We start from the raw sequence: 20,468 nt of genomic DNA, 5'->3' as shown, positions 1-20,468 counted from the left end.
AATCAGCATGTCCCTTAGATAGAGATGATATTTGTACAATTAAGAGAAAGAATCAGAAAAATTGGGAAAAAGAAATGAAATGTAATAGTAAATTATATGATAAAGAAAATAGATTTAAATAATAATGTTATACAAATTATTCCTAAAGGAAATAAGTAACTACCAAAAAATAATCTATGCCCATTAGATTTAGCCTAGTCCAACCACTCCTAGCTCACCATATCTATATTCTAACCATAACCAATGAGAAGGTTTAAATATCCTGAAATTTTCATTAATTTTTCTTTTAAATTTTAAAAAATTTGCTAGTATTAATTCTTATTCATATATGTAATTCTTTTAATAAATAATCTCTATCATCATTTAGCGATAACATGACATGCACCTAAATTTATTATGAAAATGCTCATTTTGAAAACCATACAATGTGGCATGTTTCTTATGCATATCACACCATTAGTAAATAGTTATAGAAATCATCTCTGAAATTTTTTTAAAAGATAATAATAATGAATTATAAAAAGATGAACAAAAATAGTAAAAATAATAACAGATTAAAGTTGCTCTCAAAAAAAAATTAATACAGATTAAGGATGTAATTAATTGTATCATTTATATTAAAATTATTTTAAATTTTTTTTGATATTTTGACTTATTTTTTCTCATTTATGCGAAATATGTAAAATATTTAAAATAATAACACAATAGCGATGCAAAAATAAGTAAATATAAATTAATATTATCTTCAAAAATTATATAAATAGATAAATTGGAGGATTTATTTCAAAAATAAATAGGATAAGTTAAGTAAAATTTAAATAAAAAATAAAAAGGAAGAGAACAAATACTTTATCTTTTATTCTATACATATGCAAGACAATATGATAAGTATGATAAAGGTACCTTAGGCAAGATATCTTAGTATGTAAGAATAGTTCCTTAATTTGTTATAGTTTTAGTACTTTCATATTTTTAGGATTTAGTTTTACACATAGACTATACTATAGTGAGGATTCTATCCTTATTCCTAGTAAGTTTATCCTTCCAAATCTAGGGTACCCGTTAGAACTATAGAAGGAAATCATCATAAGGTGCACTTTCCACATATAATATTGGAATATATCATCTCTAATGCTTTGTCTCTTGCTTTTCTTGTAGGTGATATTGACTATGTAGAAGAACCACTTGATTTGAGGACAAATCCTTTCGAAAGGAGAGAATGATGGAAATCTACTTCCCAAGGTTTTCTTTAGAAGAGATAAGATCAAAAAGAGTGAAAGTTGATCCATAGGAAGCTCACACTTGAAGGTCATTGGACCTTAACAAGATCCATGGTTAGGAGGCTACACTTTTAGAAAGGTAACTAAAGTTTGTTAGCTTAAGTACAAGATAGCTAATCATGGTTTCACTTGACCATGGTTAATTTAGCTTGCACCATAAACCAACTACACACTATATATTATAATTTTTCATTTTGTAAACATTTTTGAATGTTAATAGAGAAGTTTCCGAGTTATATCTCTGAATTTCTCTCCTTAAAGTCTTGAAATCTCTTTAATTTGGTTTAAATTCTCTTATTCTCCTCCTGAAGAGTATGGCAAGGATTGAAGTGGTTTATCTTCCTTCTAAGAGTGGTACTACTTGAAGAGAATTTCTCACATTCTAAGATGAAATGAGAGATCTTTATCTCCATTGGAGACCTTAGAGAAGCTTAATAAGAATCAGAAAGTCAAAGATTTAAGAAGTAACATGAAGGAAGAGACAAGCCAATCCAAATTTTTCAAGAGTTTTTCATCGCCGTTCTGTCGGTCTAACATTTTTTTCTTATAAATATTTTTAATAAACAAAAAAAATGATAAAATAATTTGACATTATTAATATGTTTTATACTTAATTTTTTATATAAAAAAGATTTAAAATGGTAGGAGTAACATTTTGTTTTTTTGTTTGTGTTGTAAGGAACAAAACGAAAAATGTCATTCTGGGAATGATGTATATATATTGATTTATTTATCGCAGGAAACAAAAGGTAAAGATGAATTGTTGGAATGTGGTAGGGGCGAAGAAGTTTCGGGGAAAGTAGAAGGAGCGGAAAAGCAGGGCACAGAGACAGCTAAGTATGGAAGAAAACAAAAGGTTGGTGCTTTCTGCGTTAGTCAAAACCAACAACCAACGTATATTCCAACACACTAATCATTCATCTTCTCATCTTTCATTTCTGCCAGCTCCCACTTCCAAAAACAAAACACCTTTTCATAAAATTCAAATGATTATAAACATACTTCGTAAATTACAGGTGTTGTTATTAAATATAAGTATCGCATAAATCATATAATCTTTGTATGGTATAGAATTTCATAAGTATTTAAAATTATTAATTAAATTTAATTTAACTATTTTACTTGAAGAATTAGTTTTTTTTATTATATAAAAATATAAGTAATTTCTTTTATAAAATATAAAAATTCTTTATATTTATAATAAAATTAAAGATCTCAAAAGGAGAGAGGAGAAAATTCTTTTTTTTTCGTCAATATAAATGAAGGTTAAATTACATTTTTAGTATTTTATAATATCAAATCTGCAATTTTTTTCTTCTATTTTTACTATCTTAACTTTAGTCCCTTAATTTTATAAAATTCATAAATTTGATTCTCTCATCAAATATTTATTTATTGATCATTAAAATTATAATAGTCATGATATGAAATTCAATATATGATATAACAATTAATATTTAATAATATTTAAACTAAGTTTTATTTTTAATTATTATTTTTATCTTATAAAAATTGTAAAATGAGATAAACTACAAATTCAAAGTGTAATTTAATTTAAATATTATTTATATATTAAAAAATAATTATTTGATCATATTGTGACGTAGCAAGTTGGTGTTTTAGTAGCCCAGAACGGGCCGTTCCAAGCTATTAAAATGACCAGTAAATCGTAGCTGAGAACAGGCTGTTCTGGAGGGAGAACGGGCCGTTCTGGTTGGAGAACGGGTCGTTCTGGAAGGGAGTACAGGCCGTTCTGGTTGAAGAATGGGCCGTTCTGGATGAGTTCCAGAACGGGTCGTTCTGATTTCAGAACGGGCCGTTCTACATGTAATTTTTGTACGTATTGAGGAGGTGCAGAACGGGCCGTTCTGGTTTCGGTACAAGCCGTTCTGGCCACTCCAGAATGTCTATAAATAAGGGCTATGGGCAGTTGAGGGGAGGAGGTTTTTTTAGAGAAAAGTTCTAGAGAGAATGGCTCTGGACTGGAAAGCTGACTTTTGAATGATTGAAGTTCCGGGCTGAGCTTCGGAAAGGGGATTTCGCCTCTTGGCTATCCTGATCCAATCTTCAGGTAAGGGAAGCTAGTTGAAGTTAAGTTGATAAGTTGCTATAGGTGTGGACATGTTTATGTTGTAAAGTGGTTGATTATGCTGACTAATGTTGTTAATGTTGTATGATGAAAAGTCGAGTTGTGAAGTATGTTGTTTATGTTGTTAATGATGTAACGATGAGTCGTACTGTATGATGCTAATGCTGAATCCGTTGTTGAGCTGATTAATGATGAGTTGTGTTGTGGGATGTTCATGTTGAATCATGATATTTAAGTCGTTTTGTATAATATTGAGCTGTTTTGATGAAAACGGGTTTTTGGGGTTTTCGGGGTTTTGATGAAAATCTTGAGGTTTTCTTGATTTTGGCTGCATGTGGGTAAAGCTGAGATTTTTGGGTTGTTTGATGAAAATGTGATGTTTTGGGCCGATTGCATGTGTTTGGAAAGCTAATTTGGTGCAGGTTTAGAAGAGATTTTTGAAGTTTGAGGGTTGATGCTGGGTATCACGCCGGGCGCAGTTCTTTGCGCCAGGCGCGTGACCATCAGAGGGCCCCATTGGGCAAGCCGCCGGGCGCAGTGGTGTATGCGCCGGGCGAGCTTGAGGGTGTGAGCCTCTGGATGGCCCCCCGCCGGGCGTGGTTGTACCGCGCTGGGCGCGATATCAGTAAGTGACATTGTTTGGAGATTTCTGGTGTGGCGCTGGGCGTGACTTTGTCTCGCCGCGCCGGGCGTGAGACTTTGGGGAAGTCTCTGCTTACCCTGCGCCGAGCGAGGGTTTGCACGTCGGGCGTGTGAGACCCTCTGAGGTCTATACCTCCTAGCACGTCGGGCGCAATGGGAATTGTGCCAGGCGCGCTGAGCCCTGGTGCTCTCTAGTTGTGTCGCGCCAGGCGCGACCATGAGCGCGCCGGGCGCAGACATGTTATTTGATGTTAAGCTGTTATGTATAGAAATTTGTTGATAGATATGCTGAGCTGAGCTGTAGTTGTTAAATATTGTTGTGCTGACTAGTTGATAACGCTGAATTATGATGTTGAGCTGAAATTGATGAATATGTCGTGTTGTTAGATGTTATTGCTGATTAAGGATGTTTAGGCTGTGTTGTGAGCTGTGTTTAGATGTTAAGCTGAGTTGTGTTGTATGCTGATATTGTTGTGCTGTAAGTTGTTTAGCTGAGCTGTAAGCTGCTAATTGCTGTATGCTGATATTGTTGTGCTGTAAGTTGTTTAGCTGTGTTGGATGTTGATATTGTTGTGTCGTGTTGAGCTGTATGCTATTATTGCCACTAAGTCGGTGTTGTTATTGCCGATAAGTCGATGTTGTTATTGCCGCTAAGTCGGTGTTGTTATTGCCGCTAAGTCGGTGCTATTGTAGCCACTAAGTCGGTGCTGTTATTACTGCTATGCAGTGCTGTGCTCCGTGCTGATAGGAGCTGTTGTAGGCCGTAAGGCTGAGCTGTTGTAGGAGATCTCCGAGCTGATATGCGTGACGACGCATTGTGTGTTATTACTGTTTACCGTTGTGTATTGCTGTTTACTGTTGTTATTGCTGAATGATGTAGATGTGTACTGTTATATATATTAAGCTGATGTTTTTAAGCTGATTGATGTGCTGATAGTTGTAACTGTTTATTATTCATATATTTATATATGTATGTTGTTTCTTTCACTAGCTTACCCTTTGTTGTTTCCATGTGGTTTGGACTGCGATGATCATACAATGTATGGGAGCAGGGCAGGGTTAGGTTGGTGTTTGCTGAGGAGAGTCTGCAGCTAGCAGATGAAGTTTTCTTCTTTTGATGTATTTAGCTACTTAGTTAGCATTTGCTGGATGTATTTTGTACACTCTGATTCTAGACGGATTTTGGACCTTGTATATATATATATTCTAGACCCTATATGTATATACTTGTTCGTTTCTGTGTAGTATTCTGGTGTGTTGTGCTGTGTGTATTGACCAGGCGGGTCGTTACACATATTATATAATATGAAGTTATGACAAACTTTACAAACAATTAATAGATAAACATGTAATAAAGAGACTAAAATTGTGAATAAAAGAACTAAAATTATAATTTTATCCTAAAATCAAATAAACAATACTAACATTAAGTGGGTATTAAATATATTTTTAATCTCTTAAAACATAGGACGGTTTTTTTTCTATAAATTTAAAACATACTCCCTACTTTTATATATATATATATATATATATATATATATATATATATATATATATATATATATATATATATATATATATATATATATATGTATATATATATATATACTAATTTTATACAAATTAAAAAAAAGTTAGTTAAATTCATTTAGTTTCAACAATTTTAAATAAAATATACACTATGTTTTTTAAAATATCTTTAATTATATTTATTGTAGATAGTTTTCTTGTTTATTTCTTAGGAGTATTTTTGAAATTAAAGCATTAAATAAAGTCAATTGGATTTTTTAAATTTATTTATATTTCAATAAAAAAATTGAAGCTTTTTTTTTTGTTTATATATAATTTTATAAGGAGTAGATTTTTTTCATTCCTTGTATTGAGAAATAATCCAGATTCAGTCATTTAAGCTAACTTTGCTGTGCTGGATGATTATGTGGTTAATAATGGATTAAAAATCATTCCTAGTCAGATATCACTAATTATGTTCCATTTTGAAGAAGAAATCAGATGCACATGACCTTTGAGGATAATCATTCATCAAGATTTAAATCTAAGAAACTTTATATTTTACTTCAATTTTACTACTAGACCGAGTTTAATAATTCAAGATAATGAAGAATTTAATAAAGATATAACAGATAAAGAAAATTATTATTAAGTTATGTATATTTTTTTATAGTCCATTATTTTGAAAGATCTGTCAATCTAAATAAAGTTGTTTTGAATAAATATAAAGTGATTTTTATGTAAAATCTCATTCCATATCACGACAATCAATTTCCACAAAGTGGAATTGAGTTACTTTTTTAAAAAAAAAGTTGATTTTTGAACGTAACTTTCTGTTACAAATTATAAGGAATGTAGTTCTTTTCTATAGTTAGAATATTTAAGAATTAAAATTTTAGAGATTAAAATTGTATAATTATAATATTTGAAGGAATAAAATTGTTTAGCTAAATTTTAAAAGATTAAAATTGTAACACTTAGGTTAACAGTAAGGTCTTATCGTTATGTTTAGTTGGTCTTAATTAGTGTAAGAGGAGTGAACTCTTTCTTTTCATTTCTAAAAATTATTCTTTCTTTTCTCTTTATTTGTATAGTTGGTGAGTAATTGTGAGAGTTTTTTCCTCGAACTGTGTTGCGGAGCCAAGCTTGGAACCATGCAAAGCTTCTTCTTCCATTTCTCCCTCTTAGCTGATTTTGTTTCTCTTAAGAGATAAGGGAAGCTTGCATTGTTCTTACGTGGTATGCATGTTTTTTGATACCTTTCAAAATCCCTAATTTCGTGTTGGATTGTGGGTTTTATTGGTGGCTAAGTTGTGAGTCACAAAGAGGATTTGGGGTTTTGATATTATCTTGAGTGAGTTGAGCAAAAATGGATATTCTTGAGCCTTAATGGTTCCATGTGTGAATTTGAAGTTTTGGAGTTGAATGACTGAGTGGTTGTCTGGTCTTGATGCTGAGAATTGCTTTCAATGTTGAGCATTTGGGCTCATAGAGTTTTGATGTTGAGCATTGATTCCAATGCTGAGCATTGGACTGACAGAGAGATTGGTGTTGAGCATTGCTCCCATTGTTGAACATTGGGTTGATGGACAATTTGAGGTTGAGCATTGTTTCCGATGTTGAGCATTGCTCCCTATGTTGAGCATTGAGCTGAAAAAGAATTTGGAGTTGAGCATTGCTCCCAATGCTAAGCGACCAATCCTCTATTGCTTTCCCATGTTCCTCTTGATAAAATTAACAACAAAAAGCAGTTTTTTGAAGCTATAAATCTTTGGCTCATGGTGAATTCTTGATGTATAGTTGTATCTTGCTTTGATTGTGAAATCTTGATGTATATGTAAGTTGATAGATGGATTAATGATGTTACATTGTAAGTTATATGTTAAATAGTTGTTATGTTGCAATTGAAGTTGTTATGTTGAGGTTGATGTTGGTTAAGTTGTTAAGTTGTTTAATTATTTTAAGTTGAAAGTTGTAAAGTTGTATGTATGTAAAGTGGTAAAGTTGTGGACATGTGGTTGAGATACATAGATGCTAGAGGTGAATTAAGTTATTTTTTTTAAGTTGCTTCTCTCTAAGGTCTATGTGATTTTAGTATGGAAGTAGTCAAACTGTATCTAGTTTGAATGACTAACCAAGTAAAGTACGAAGTCGAAAGTTAAAATCTCTAACCTAGTATTAGAGGGTTATGATATTTGGAAGATAATCAATGGATTATTTCCATAAGTGACTTAGTTAAGCTAACTAATGTCGTAATAGACTCGTATCCAAATTGTTCTATCTTGACATTATACCATACTTCCTTGTTTAAGTGAAAAAGTCTGAGAAATCAAATTAAGTTATTTATACCTAGCTTTCTTTTGAGGCCTAACGATGTCTTATACTTGAGTTGACTAAAATAGGTATAAAGTCGTGGTTCGATAGGGTCAAACTCCTTAAACTGCTCACCTCAGTTGTAGGAGATCTCTTTAGATGACATACATGACGATGCATTAGTTGTTAATATATGCATGTTGAGCATGTTGTAAGCTATGAGTTTTACTATTGTTGATCTATGCTTTTATTACTTTAGTTGTATTGTTGTATGTTGTTTCTTTCATAAGTTTACCCTTTTTTTCCTTGTTGTTGGGATTACGATTACCATACTTGGTATGCAAGTAGGTAGGATTAGATGGTCAGCTAGCTAGATGGTAGCTGTTTGGTATGACTCTTTTGGTGGAGACACATTTTGGAACTCTCGACTAAATGTATAGAGGATGCGTACCCAAATTTTACCTCCAATGGGTATTGGAGGCGGGGGCGGGGGCGAGGGCGATTTAAATCTATGCCCTGTCCCGTTGACATGCCTACTCTCAACCGATTGTATAGATGACATTTTATAGTTGTCTAGTTGTGATGTATATGTATACTAGTGGATTTTATATGTTGTATATATTCCATACATTATACTTTATACATGTTTTCGCTTCTGCTTAATGTCAATTTTTCACTAATAAGTGTGATGATGTGTCGAATTGTTACAAAAATCATACAATTGTAATACTTATAATATATTTTTTATATGAGCAATTACAAGATTTTAGGAGCTTATACTCAAAGATTTGCATTAAAATTTGTCTATTTGATTTTACGACATTATGCACATTAAATTTGTCAATATAAAAATATGATTCATTTGAATCATTATAGTATAGATCTATAATTTAAGATAGACATTTTTAGTCTCTATACTTATCACTTTTAATACTTATAATTTAAAATAGATTTTTTTAGTTCTTATACTTATAGTTTTGTAAATTTTTTAGTTCTATTGATAATTTTTTTTGTAACATTATTTATTTTGTATTGATATGTTAGAGTTCTTTAATCTTGTGATGGTAAAAAAATGGTGTCTGAACAATTAACATTACAAGTGAAAGTACAAAAAAGACGCGAAGCAACATTAAAAGACCTAACTTAGAGTAACTTCAGCGAAAAAATTCGACATTAGACATATAAAGTTGAATTAATACATATATCACATTAATACAAAAAAAAAAAAACAACTTGTCAAAACAAAATAAATCGAGGTATTTTCACTCACTTTATTTTTTAATCCCTATAATTTAAAATAGTATTTTTTAGTCTCTATACTTATATTTTTTTAATCTTTTTATAGTTTTTATAGTTTAAGATATATTTTTTTAGTTTCGATTGTTATTCTTTTGTAACATTGTATTGTCTATTTTGACATGGTAGAGGTTTATGATTTTCATAAGAGTAAAATAAAGAGTATCTTAACAATAGACATCACAAATAAAGGTACAAAAGAGACATAAAACGTCGAGGAATCTAATTTAGAGAAACTTCAACAAAATAAATTTGACATCTAACACACAAAATTGAATTAATATTTCTTTTACATCAATACGAAAGAGACAACGTTACAAAAGAAGTAACAACATGGACTAAAAAAATTTAAAAAATTGCAAGTATAGAGACTAAAAAAAATCTAGCTTAAACTAAAATGACTAAAAATAAAAAAAGATTGAAAAAAATAATTACAAAAACAAAAACAAAAAAATTAAAACTATAAGAACTAAAAGTTAAACTAAGTGAACTTATAGAGACTAAAAAAATATTTTAACAAAAGTTAGTAACAATAACTAAAAAGATTTAAAAAAACTATAAATATAAGAATTAAAAAGATGTATCTTAAATTATAGGCTTAATTGTGTTTTTGATCCCTCAAGTATTGCAATTGTGGAATTTTGATCCTCAAGGTTTTAATTGAGTAATTTTAGTCCTTAAAAGATTGTAATTGTGTGATTTTAGTCCCTTAATTTTTAATTGAATAGTTTTAGTCCCTCAACTATTATAATTGTTCGATTTTAGTCTTTTCCATTAAAAATTTAGTAATTTTAGAATATATATATATATATATATATATATATATATATAATGTTCTAAAATTATACAATTGTTTACTTATTTAAGTTAACGTATATTATAATTTTTGTTAATATATCAAATGATATATATTTATTATTACTAAATAAATAAATTTTATATCTTATTAGTATTTTAATATTATTAATAAATTAATATCAATAATATTTTTAGTATATTTATAGATAAACTAATAATTTGGTCAATATGACTTAGTATATATTAATATATTTTTACAAAAATATAAATATATAAGAAAAGATATGTATATTTCTAATTAATATACTTATATTTTTGTTAAAGTATATTAATATATAATAAATTATATTTATCAAATTATTAGTTTATCTATAAATATACTGATAATATTATTGATATTAATTTATCAATAATATTATAAAAATAATAATATATAAATTTTATTTATTTATTAAAAATAAATAAATAATATATATATATATATATATATATATATCATTTGATACATCGAAGAAAATTATAATATGCGTTAACTTGAATATATATATATATATATATATATATATTAAAATTATTAAATTTTTAATGAGAGATTAAAATTGCACAATTATAATATTTGAGGGACTAAGATTATTCAATTAAAAAGTAAAGGACCAAAATTGCACAATTATAATCTTTTAAGGACTAAAATTACCTAATTAAAATTTTAGGGGTCAAAATTGCACAATTATAATACTTGAAGGATCAAAAACACAATTAAGCCTAAATTATATGGACTAAAAAGAATTAAAAGAGATAAATATATGAATTAAAATATTTATTTTAAATTATAAAGACTATAAAATTATAAAAAATATTTTTTAATTAAAATAATAAAATATTAACAACTAATTTCATTATCAACCATTCAAATTTACTACAGCCGCCCGCACACATGTCAAATTTTTTATTAATAAAAAATTATAAACTATAATATCATATAATATTAATATATTTTGTTCGTTCTTTACCAAAAAAATATATTTTGTTCGTTTACACATTTTTTTAACTAACATTTTTACCTGTAATTACTCTCCAACTACTCTCTCTTCTATTAAAAAAAGAAAACTACTCACCTTTTAATTATAATAACTTGTAGGCTAAAATAGTATTTTAGTCCCTTATAATAATTGTTTTTTTTAATTTAGTCCTATTTTTATTTTTGGTCTCAATTTGGTTCCTAATAAATTAATTGGTTTCAATTTGGTCCCTAATAAATTAATTGGTTTCGATTTGGGACTTTCATCCAAATTATTTAAACGGAGTTAACTGTTGGCCACTGGATACCACGTAGATGCATAGGTGGATGTCATTTGGATGCCATGTGGATGCCACGTAGAAGCCACGTAGATGCCACGTAGAAGCCACGTGGATGCCAATTTTTTGAAAACACCTGGAACAGAACGGCCCGTTCTAAAACCAGAACGGGTCGTTCTGGGTGCACTCTTGGTGTGTAAATTTTGCATCCGGAACGGCCCGTTCCAGGTGCAACATTAACACACTAAATGTGCAACCAGAACGGGTCGTTCTGGTTTCAGAACAGACCGTTCTGGTTCCAGACTGCTAAACATAAACGATCAATGATTATAGTTCACGATTGTTAATCGTGGAAGGAAAAAGACCCAAGGTACAAAGCATTTCAAACACTGAATTTGGTAATATTGTCAATGGAAATTGATAACTTCAATTGCTAAACAGTTAGGCTATACAGTGTATCATTAAGGACAATGTAGTGTATCACTAAAGATAATGGTAGCAGATTTTATTTCATTTCAAACTGGAGTGAACCATTTACTACCAAATTGACACTATGCAGTAAAGGATGAAATGATATGATATTTTTTCTTGAAGTCATTAACGATGTACCCCAACAACAACAACCTGTTCTTGAAGAGGTAGAACCTGAAGTAAAAAAAGAGGATACACATAACTAACATTTCACCACACAACCACATGCAGGGACAGATCTAAGTTAATCATAGTGGAGACACTAAAATTTTTTTCATTTTTTTTATATATATAATATTAACTTTATAAAATATATATTATTAATTATATTTTAATTATGTTGTTATATCTAATATAATAAATACTTTAATATTTTTTTATATTTTATTTTATTGTTTAATTGTTTTTTATTTTGTGGTAAAATTATCTTGATTTTCAATGAAGAAAAAATTTACTTACTTCAAGAATAAGTCTTAATAGATTTATTCTATTTAATAATTAATATTTTATATCAAATTTTTAAAAATTTAATTGTTAAATTAAAAAGCTTTTCATGTATAAATCAAATTTATAAAAAAATTTAAAAAATTAAAAATCATATGATACTTCGTTAAATTAATTTAAATTAACATATAAAATGTTTTTGTTTTAAATGAATGTAAAAATTTAGAAGACACTAAAAGAAAATAAATTAATAATTTTATTATGTTTATCTTATTAATTTTTATCATTTTATTCCTCTAATTTTAAATAAGTTGCAAAAAATTATAAAGTGACACTTAAATATTTCTTCAGACAGAAAGAGAAAAAGGAAAAGTTATTACTCTATTTATAAGAATTATATTTTATAAAAATAAGTAATTTTAAAATTTTAACCATAAAAAAATATTTTTTAAAATTATTATATTTTTTAATAAAATTAATAAAGAATATTTTATTGTCTTCATTGTGTTCTGGAACGGGCCGTTCAGGATTCAGAACGGCCCTTTCCGAAACCAGAACGACCTGTTCTGGTTTCAGAACGGACCGTTCTGATGTACTGGTGGTGTGTTGATTTTGCATCTGGAACGACACGTTTCATATGCAAAATTAACACATCAAGAGTGCACCCAGAACGACCCGTTCTGGTTTCGGAACGGGCCGTTCTGGTTCCAGGTATTTTCAAAAAATTGGCATCCACATAGTATCTACCTATGCATCTACGTGGCCAACAGTTAATTCCGTTTAAATAATTTGGACGGAAATCTCAAATTGAAACCAATTAACTTATTTGGGATCAAATTGAGACCAAAAATAAAAGTGAGACTAAATTGAAACAAACAATTATTATAAGGACCAAAATAAGTTTTTAGCCTAACTTGTATTATTTTTCTGAATTATTTTATTATTATTATATTTTAAATAATTATATAAAGACAGAAAATGTCTCTCCCCTCCAAATAATAATAAAAATTAAACATGTATTTTGTTGCAACTTTTCTATCCCCTGGGCTCCACCATTAGAGCTCCATTCCAACCTCACCGTCCACGGGTAGACGTTATTTTGTTTTTAATAGCCCAGTCATTGATAAGGAAGATGACTACCGTCTTTCCCAACCACACCGTCTTCAACTCAACCCAATTGAATAAAAAAGTTATGTTCATAAGTTTTTTTTTTTTTTTATACTTTTTTTTATTTTTCCTGGAAACACATTTTTCATTGATCGTGATTTTAATTGGGTTATTTTTTCAGTGAATTCAAAATCTTGAATCCGGTAGTTGGTGTTACATATATTAATTTAATTTTTTAGGAAAAAAATATAAATTTAATTAAAATGTGAAATAGTAAAAATTGCAATGATCCAATTGTAAAATAGATATTTGTTGATTATATATACGGTTTCTCTTGTGATTGGCAAAGGTGGAATTCCCTAATCGCATACACGATGGATTGCAGTTTGGCACTGAAGATTATACATGGAAATAAAAAAATAATAAGAAAGAGATTAAAAAAATTGAAGAAGTTGCCTTCCATCTTATACATCAAATTTGAAATGTTGGACATGTGATAAGATGATGATGATGATGACGACGATGATTTCACCATTCACCAGTTGTGCTGCAGGTCCATCATCTGGGAGAAGTCCTCGAAGCAGACGAACCCGTCCCCGTTTCTGTCCACTCCCTCTATCATGCGCCGGCACTCCTCTAAGGTGCACCGCTCGTCCCCGATGGCGCGGAACACCCTCAGCAGCTCCTCCGCCGAGATCCTCCCGTCGCGATCCGTGTCGAACACTTGAAACACCTCTTTCAGCTCATCCGGGTCCGACCCGGACTCCATACCCGAGCCGACACGGTCCACGAGGGACTCGACGGTGATGGTGTCCCCATGGACCTCGGTGAGCATGGTGGGTACGTCGTGGGCGCCGAGGCGCGTGAGGAGGGCCTCGAGGTCGTGGCGCGTGAGGAGGCCGTCGTTGTCGCGGTCGATGAGGCGGAAGGCCTGGGCGAGGTCGGGGAGGACGCTGGTGGGGGTGTGGGGTTTGTGGGTGGAGCCCTCGGAGGAGGAGGAGGAGGAGGAGGATCCGGAGCCAAACGAAGGCGGGTCGGATCGGGAGGAGAGCTTGGAGCGTTCCCTTTTGGAGCGGAAGAGGCGTTTGGGGGTGAGGCTAATGAGCTTCATTGGGAATGGGGATGGAAGGAAAAGGAAAGCTTGTTTGGTGTTGAGGGGAAAGAGAGTGGAAGGTGGAGGGGATTAAATGGGGGTTCTGCTTCTGCGTGAGGGCCATTTCTCACTCTTGCTACCTTCCACGAAGTTTCCTACTGCATCATCAACCAACACTCTTTATACTTTATAACTCATTAACACACACTCCCCTTTCTTTTTTCTTTTTTCTTTTTTCTTTTTTCTTTTTTTTTATTAATACAATTAAATCCTCATCTTTTTCTATGCAATAACTATGTTTATCATAAATATCTTCTTTTCTCTCTCCACATGCTTTTCTTCCCAATATTATATTATATATAACTCCTCAAATTTTATTCATTTAATTACTTTTCTTATTTCTTAATTCATCTTTTTCAAATTCTCTGTTTTTTAGTATTCATACAAATTTTATAAATTATCAAATTTCTAAATGACATGGGATGTTAACACCATTTCCTTTTGTCTTTATATTTGTTATATCTTTTTTTTAAATATTTCTACTATTTTTACTTTTTCGTATTTGTACTTGCATCATTTTTATATTTTTTATCTTTTGGTTCTTATACTCATATACATAATTTTTATGTTTCACATATTACACTTGGAAACTACATATTTCACTCTTATATGAGTAATTTATTTAATGCATCAGTTACTACAAAACACTTAATTCTTTTACTTTTACTTTTCATTCTATTTTTTCCTTTCTTTTTTCCTTTTCTTATTTTTCTTTATCAATATTTCCTTCCTCGTATGATTTTCTGACTAATGTTTTTCTAACCTTCTCACATGAATCAAATTTTATGAATCTTAAATCAAAGAATCTTGAGACTTTAAAATTCAAACACATTTGCTAGATAAGACAAACTAGATTATAAGTAGCAATTTATGTTGTGATTCTTTACATATTGTAATTACATCATTTTAATCTCATTGCATTAAAAATTTGGAGCATGTGAAAGTTTTTATTTAATTTGTTTTCTAGATTATATAATTTTCCTATTGTTATCAAAAATCACTGTTAAAGGTAATGTTTAGTGTAAACATTTTTATCTTAAAATTATGAGGATTAAATAATTATCGATTCAACAAATGTTAATGTATTGTATATTTCTAAATATTTTATACAATAAAATGAAAATGATACAGTGAGTCCACGCCATTATAAGCAGTGTTGTTCCTGCGTAGGAACACTCCTCCTGTCGCTCCTGTCATGCGGTCTTCTAAGTCTCCGAAGCCGACCGAATACTACTTCCAAGTGGTGGGGGAGGGTACCTGCAAAGGCACTCCGACGATCAAGTAAGTATTCGGTTCAAAGCAATAAAAGCTTTATATGGAACAGTAACGTACTTCATTTATGTCACATCACCTGTGTATTTATAGTGACATGTGTGGGCCTGGTGGGCCTTCATTATTGGGAGATGGGTAATATGTAATTATCCTTAATCATTCTTAATTAAGGGCGGTAACTATTGTATAACAAGTAATTATTGTCAAACCCTCATTCTTTGTTGGAGTTCTCGGCCAGGTGCGTGGACGAAAGGGTGTTCGGCCTCCCTTAGGGCCGAGGGGGTGTTCGGCCAGGTGTAAGACCGAAAGGGTGTTCGGCCTACTTTAAGGCCGAGAAGGTGTTCGACCTGGGTGAGTGCCGAGAGGGTGCACTTTGACACTAAAGGGATACTTGTCCTGTCCTTGGTGGTGGTGGAGGTATTCGGCCTATCCCAAGGCCGAGGGGGTGTTCGGCATAGGTCAATGCCGAGGAGGTGTTCGGCCCAACCTCTAGCTGAAGGGGTGATGTGTTTTTTGTCGGCTCGGGCACCTCTTTCGGCCTATTGCCTGAGCGAAGGGGTGCCAACTGGTGTCTTATCGGTTCGGGTACCCCTTTCGGCCTATTGCCTGACCGAAGGGGTGTCAACTGGTGTGTTCTGTCGGTTTGGGTACCCCTTTCAGCCTATTGCCTGACCGAGGAGGTGCCTACTGGTACAAGTGTCATCATAAATTATTACTTACAAGTAATTTTGTTTTATTTAAGTAGCATATCTAAACCTTACAACCTCAAGATTATTTAATGTTGTATAAGTGTAAATTAGTTGGTGTAAGATGATTTAAAAAAATTTACATGTATAGATTAGAGACTAAAACATGTGGTTTCTAAGTGTAAAAACTAAAATGTAAAGATTATACTAGAGATCAAAAGTTAAAAACAATTTAAGTATAGAAATCAAATGGTAAAGAAAGTACAAATATGGGCACTAAAACTTAAAATGCAATATATATCAATGTCACATCAATACCAAGTTAGTCATGATTAATGACATTAAGTTTTACTTAACGTGAGAGACCCAAAAAAAATTACAAAAGCTTGTATAGGGTTTGAAGCTGGAGATCCTTCAAGTATAAAGACTAAAAGAGTAATTAATCAAAATTCAAGTATAAGCTAGCAAACACATTCAAGACACAAACTTTAGTTTAGTAGTTAAGTTAAAAATAATCCCACACATACATTTGGGGCACAAAGTTGAGCTTAGTTGTTAGGTTAAAATAATCAAATACACATATATATATTCAAGACACAAAAAATGGAGCTTAGTATTTAAGTTAAAGTAACCTTATTATTTTTAATATCAATTCTTTAAGTATGGTAACAAAATTCAATTCTTTTATCGTGATACTTTGTTAAAAAAGATAAAATCTACTTAAGTGATCTCTCGATCATAAAAAAAAAAATAAATAAAAAAAGTCTTTAATTACCACTTAGAAGATATCTTAGTGTATAAGAAATATATTTTTCAGTCTTTTAGATTTAAAGTAACTTCATTTTTATCTCCAATAAAATTGATGTTTTTGGTTTTTTAACTTTTAAAAAAAGAATAAATTCACTTTTTCAAGCGTAAAGGTATATTTGGATAAGTTTTTACAAAAACACTTTTAAAAGAGAAAAGAAAAATATGAAGAAAAATAAAAAAGAAAACCTTCATAAGTTAAAACTAGTTTATGCAAGAGTTAAAAATAAGATTTTGAAAAAACTAATAAGATAGATCTTTTACAAATTAGCTTATACACAAACTAATTTTAACTTATAGAGAAACTCATTTTATTTTATTTTTTTCTTCTAAAAGTACTTATAGAGAAGTTTACCCAAATAGACTCTAAGTCACCCTAGACCCTAAAAGTATTTATGGAGAAATTTACTCAAACATGTCCTAAGTTTTTGAAGATGCTACACCATTGGAGGAAACCAAATTGGAAGACATTCGGATTCATTGGGGAAATTTCTTTCTAGAAAAATTTAGAAATAGATCATGTTGAATTGTTTAGTATGACGTGTAAACTTTAGAAATAGGTGAATGTGGCTTTAGCATTAGGCAACTAAGTACATGTCTAATGTAGTATGACCTATATTTTTTTTTAGTTTCTCTTTTCCTTGTAAGAAAAAACTATTCTTTATGGATCCTAGATTGACCTTTATTGGTTTTTGAGTATATGGCTTCTTTAGTATTATTTATTATAAAATGATAATAATGTAACTGAGTTATTCCTATAATGATATGGATCCCAGATTGACCTCTCTTGGTTCATGTTGGATTTTGATGTGGCTTCTCTTAAATTGGATAATTGGATAAGTTTTATTGAATCAATTTTCACAGGTTATTAGTTCATTCAGTCTTATTTTAAAAATTAACCTGGTTAAAAAAAATATAATCTACAACGGTTCTATGTAAAAACCGACTTAGATGTATGTGTTTATCTAAGTCGGTTCTTAACAAAAACTGACTTAGATGTACACATACATCTAAGTCGGTTTTATGAAAACTAACTTAGATCAACACATACATCTAAGTCGATTTTTACTTAACCGATGTAAATATGTTCATTCATCTACGTCGCCCTCATCTAAGTCAGTTTTAGAACCGATGTAGATATTACAAAATAACCGACTTAGAATACAATTTTTCTAGTAGTTATGCAAATTAATATATATATATATATATATATATATATGTTTGATACTCCATGTCATTAACTTAAATCAATGTATAAAATATTTTCTTTTTATATAAATATCTGTTAATTTAAATTAATGAAACGAAATATCAAATCATTTTAAATTTTTGAAAAAACTTGTAGACTTCATCAATGTATTAAAAAATTTTAATTTAATGATTGAGTTATTAAAATTTGATATAAAACATGAATTATTAAGTAAAGTAAATATAAGTAAATTCACTCGTAGAACAAGTAAATCCCTCGTATTCTAAAAAAGAAACATGTTTTAATCTTTTAGAACCATTATTTAAGTTTGATATAATTAATATCAGTGAGAAATTCCATAATAGTTCGTGTGATAATTTTACTAATAATATTTTAAGAGTTTTTTTTTCAAATTATGTAAATATTTAAAAAAACTTAAAATATATATATATATATATATATATATATATATATATATGGGGAATGCTAATGTACTCCCACTTATTTTTTAGTGGGAGTATGTTAACAACCTACACCAAAATTTTAAGACAAAAAAATCACTCATTTCTTTTGATTTGGTTAATTCGTACAAAAAATATTATAGTAATTTAATTTAATTTTAAATGAAAATAAAAATATTTCCTCTCTCTTATTAATTTTATTCTCCAATTCATTTATTTTTTCTATTAATTAATTTTTATTTGTTCAGAGAGAGAGAGGGGAGAGACATTATGAGAGATGAGAGAGAAATGAGTTAAAGAAAGAATTTAATAAGAGAGATAAATAAGTTAGAGAAAGAAATTAATAAGAAAGAGAAATGAGTTGAAGAAGATATTTAATAAGAGAGAGAAATAACTCAGATAATGAAGTTAATAAGAGAGAGGAAATATTTTATTTTCATTTAAAATTAAATTAAATTACTATAATATCCTTTATACAAATTAACCAAATCAAAAGAAATGAGTAGTTTTTTTGTCATAAAATTTTATTGTAAGTTGTTAACATACTCCCACTAAAAAATAGTTAAGAAAACATTAACATTCCCCTATATATATATATATATATATATTAAAAAAGTGAGTTTGAGTATTTAACAATATTTTGATAAATTTCTTATATTAATTATCATTTTTCTCGCCAGTGTACTTGTTCTTGTTAAATGATAAACGTTTATGACAATAAACTCACTCGATTCGTAAATGTATTTTTTCACCATCAAAATACAAAATTATGAATAAAAAATTACTAATTAAAAAATAAAGCACTTTTTGTTTTTTATTAACATTATATTTATTCACTATTCTTAAAAATCAAATAATAATATTTTGACAAAATTTTGTAAATTATAAATTTAAGGATTCATAGTTTTGTTACGTTAAATTATTTTTAATTTCTTGATGTAATTAATAATAATAATAATAATAATAATTATTATTATTATTATTGTCATATAAAGTAATTAACTATTGTAATCATCATAAAAGTAGAGGTAAAAAATTAAATTATTTTTATTTAATTGGATTAATTTATTTTTTATTATTAAAAAGCTAAACTTAGTCTCTTATTTTTTTTTTTTTAAAAAAAAAAGATGTTACCATTTCCCTTTAATTGAGAACGATATTACCCATATGTTCACAAAATAAATATATGTCATGTTGTTATTGCAGCAAGTATATAAGCGGTAAGTATATACTTGAGACAATAACTATAGAGAAAATGTACATAAAAAAAAAAGTGTATAAAGAGCTCGGATTCACCTTGTACCATGTGGGGCAGCTCTCCTCACTACTTTTTTTTTTTATTTAAAAAACTTGTTTTAATAAATAATATATATATATATATAATATTATTTTGTTTTAAAGGATTCTATTTGCTTTAATATTTTTAAGAAAGAACAATAATTTTAAAACTTCCTTGTGCATCTAATTCTTTATCTCCAAACAACTTATTTTTTATAATGTTTTTCTATCCTATTTTTTCTTGTTATATGGTGTTGATATTGAAAGAATAATCATATATTTCAAAGCTTATTATACTAAAGTTGCAGTTCAGAGTGTGCGTATTTTTATCTATTATGATATGTGCATTCATTTTTTTCACTTACATGTATTATCTT

At 29.6% G+C, this 20,468-nt stretch overlaps 1 protein-coding gene across 1 annotated transcript; it reads right to left on the bottom strand.

Annotated features, from left to right (window-relative positions):
- Window positions 1–13,539: 13,539 nt before the first annotated feature.
- On the bottom strand, window positions 13,540–14,492 carry LOC109793811 (Calcium-binding EF-hand family protein). The gene has a single exon (XM_020353285.3). It carries the CDS (start codon window positions 14,354–14,356, stop codon window positions 13,781–13,783), a length of 576 nt encoding a protein of 191 aa, XP_020208874.1. The 5' UTR covers window positions 14,357–14,492; the 3' UTR covers window positions 13,540–13,780.
- Between the last annotated feature and the right edge of the window lie 5,976 nt (window positions 14,493–20,468).

This window comes from Cajanus cajan, chromosome 6 (genome assembly GCF_000230855.2).
Source record: "Cajanus cajan strain Asha chromosome 6, NIPB_CcT2T_4, whole genome shotgun sequence".
In the NCBI taxonomy this organism is placed as follows: Eukaryota; Viridiplantae; Streptophyta; class Magnoliopsida; order Fabales; family Fabaceae; genus Cajanus; species Cajanus cajan.
Note: the sequence above shows the minus strand (reverse complement) of the source record. Positions and strands in the feature narration are given on the sequence as shown.

What these genes read in the sequence shown, in the direction of transcription:
- LOC109793811 (XM_020353285.3), bottom strand. Translation starts at nt 14,356, where the DNA reads ATGAAGCTCATTAGCCTCACCCCCAAACGCCTCTTCCGCTCCAAAAGG.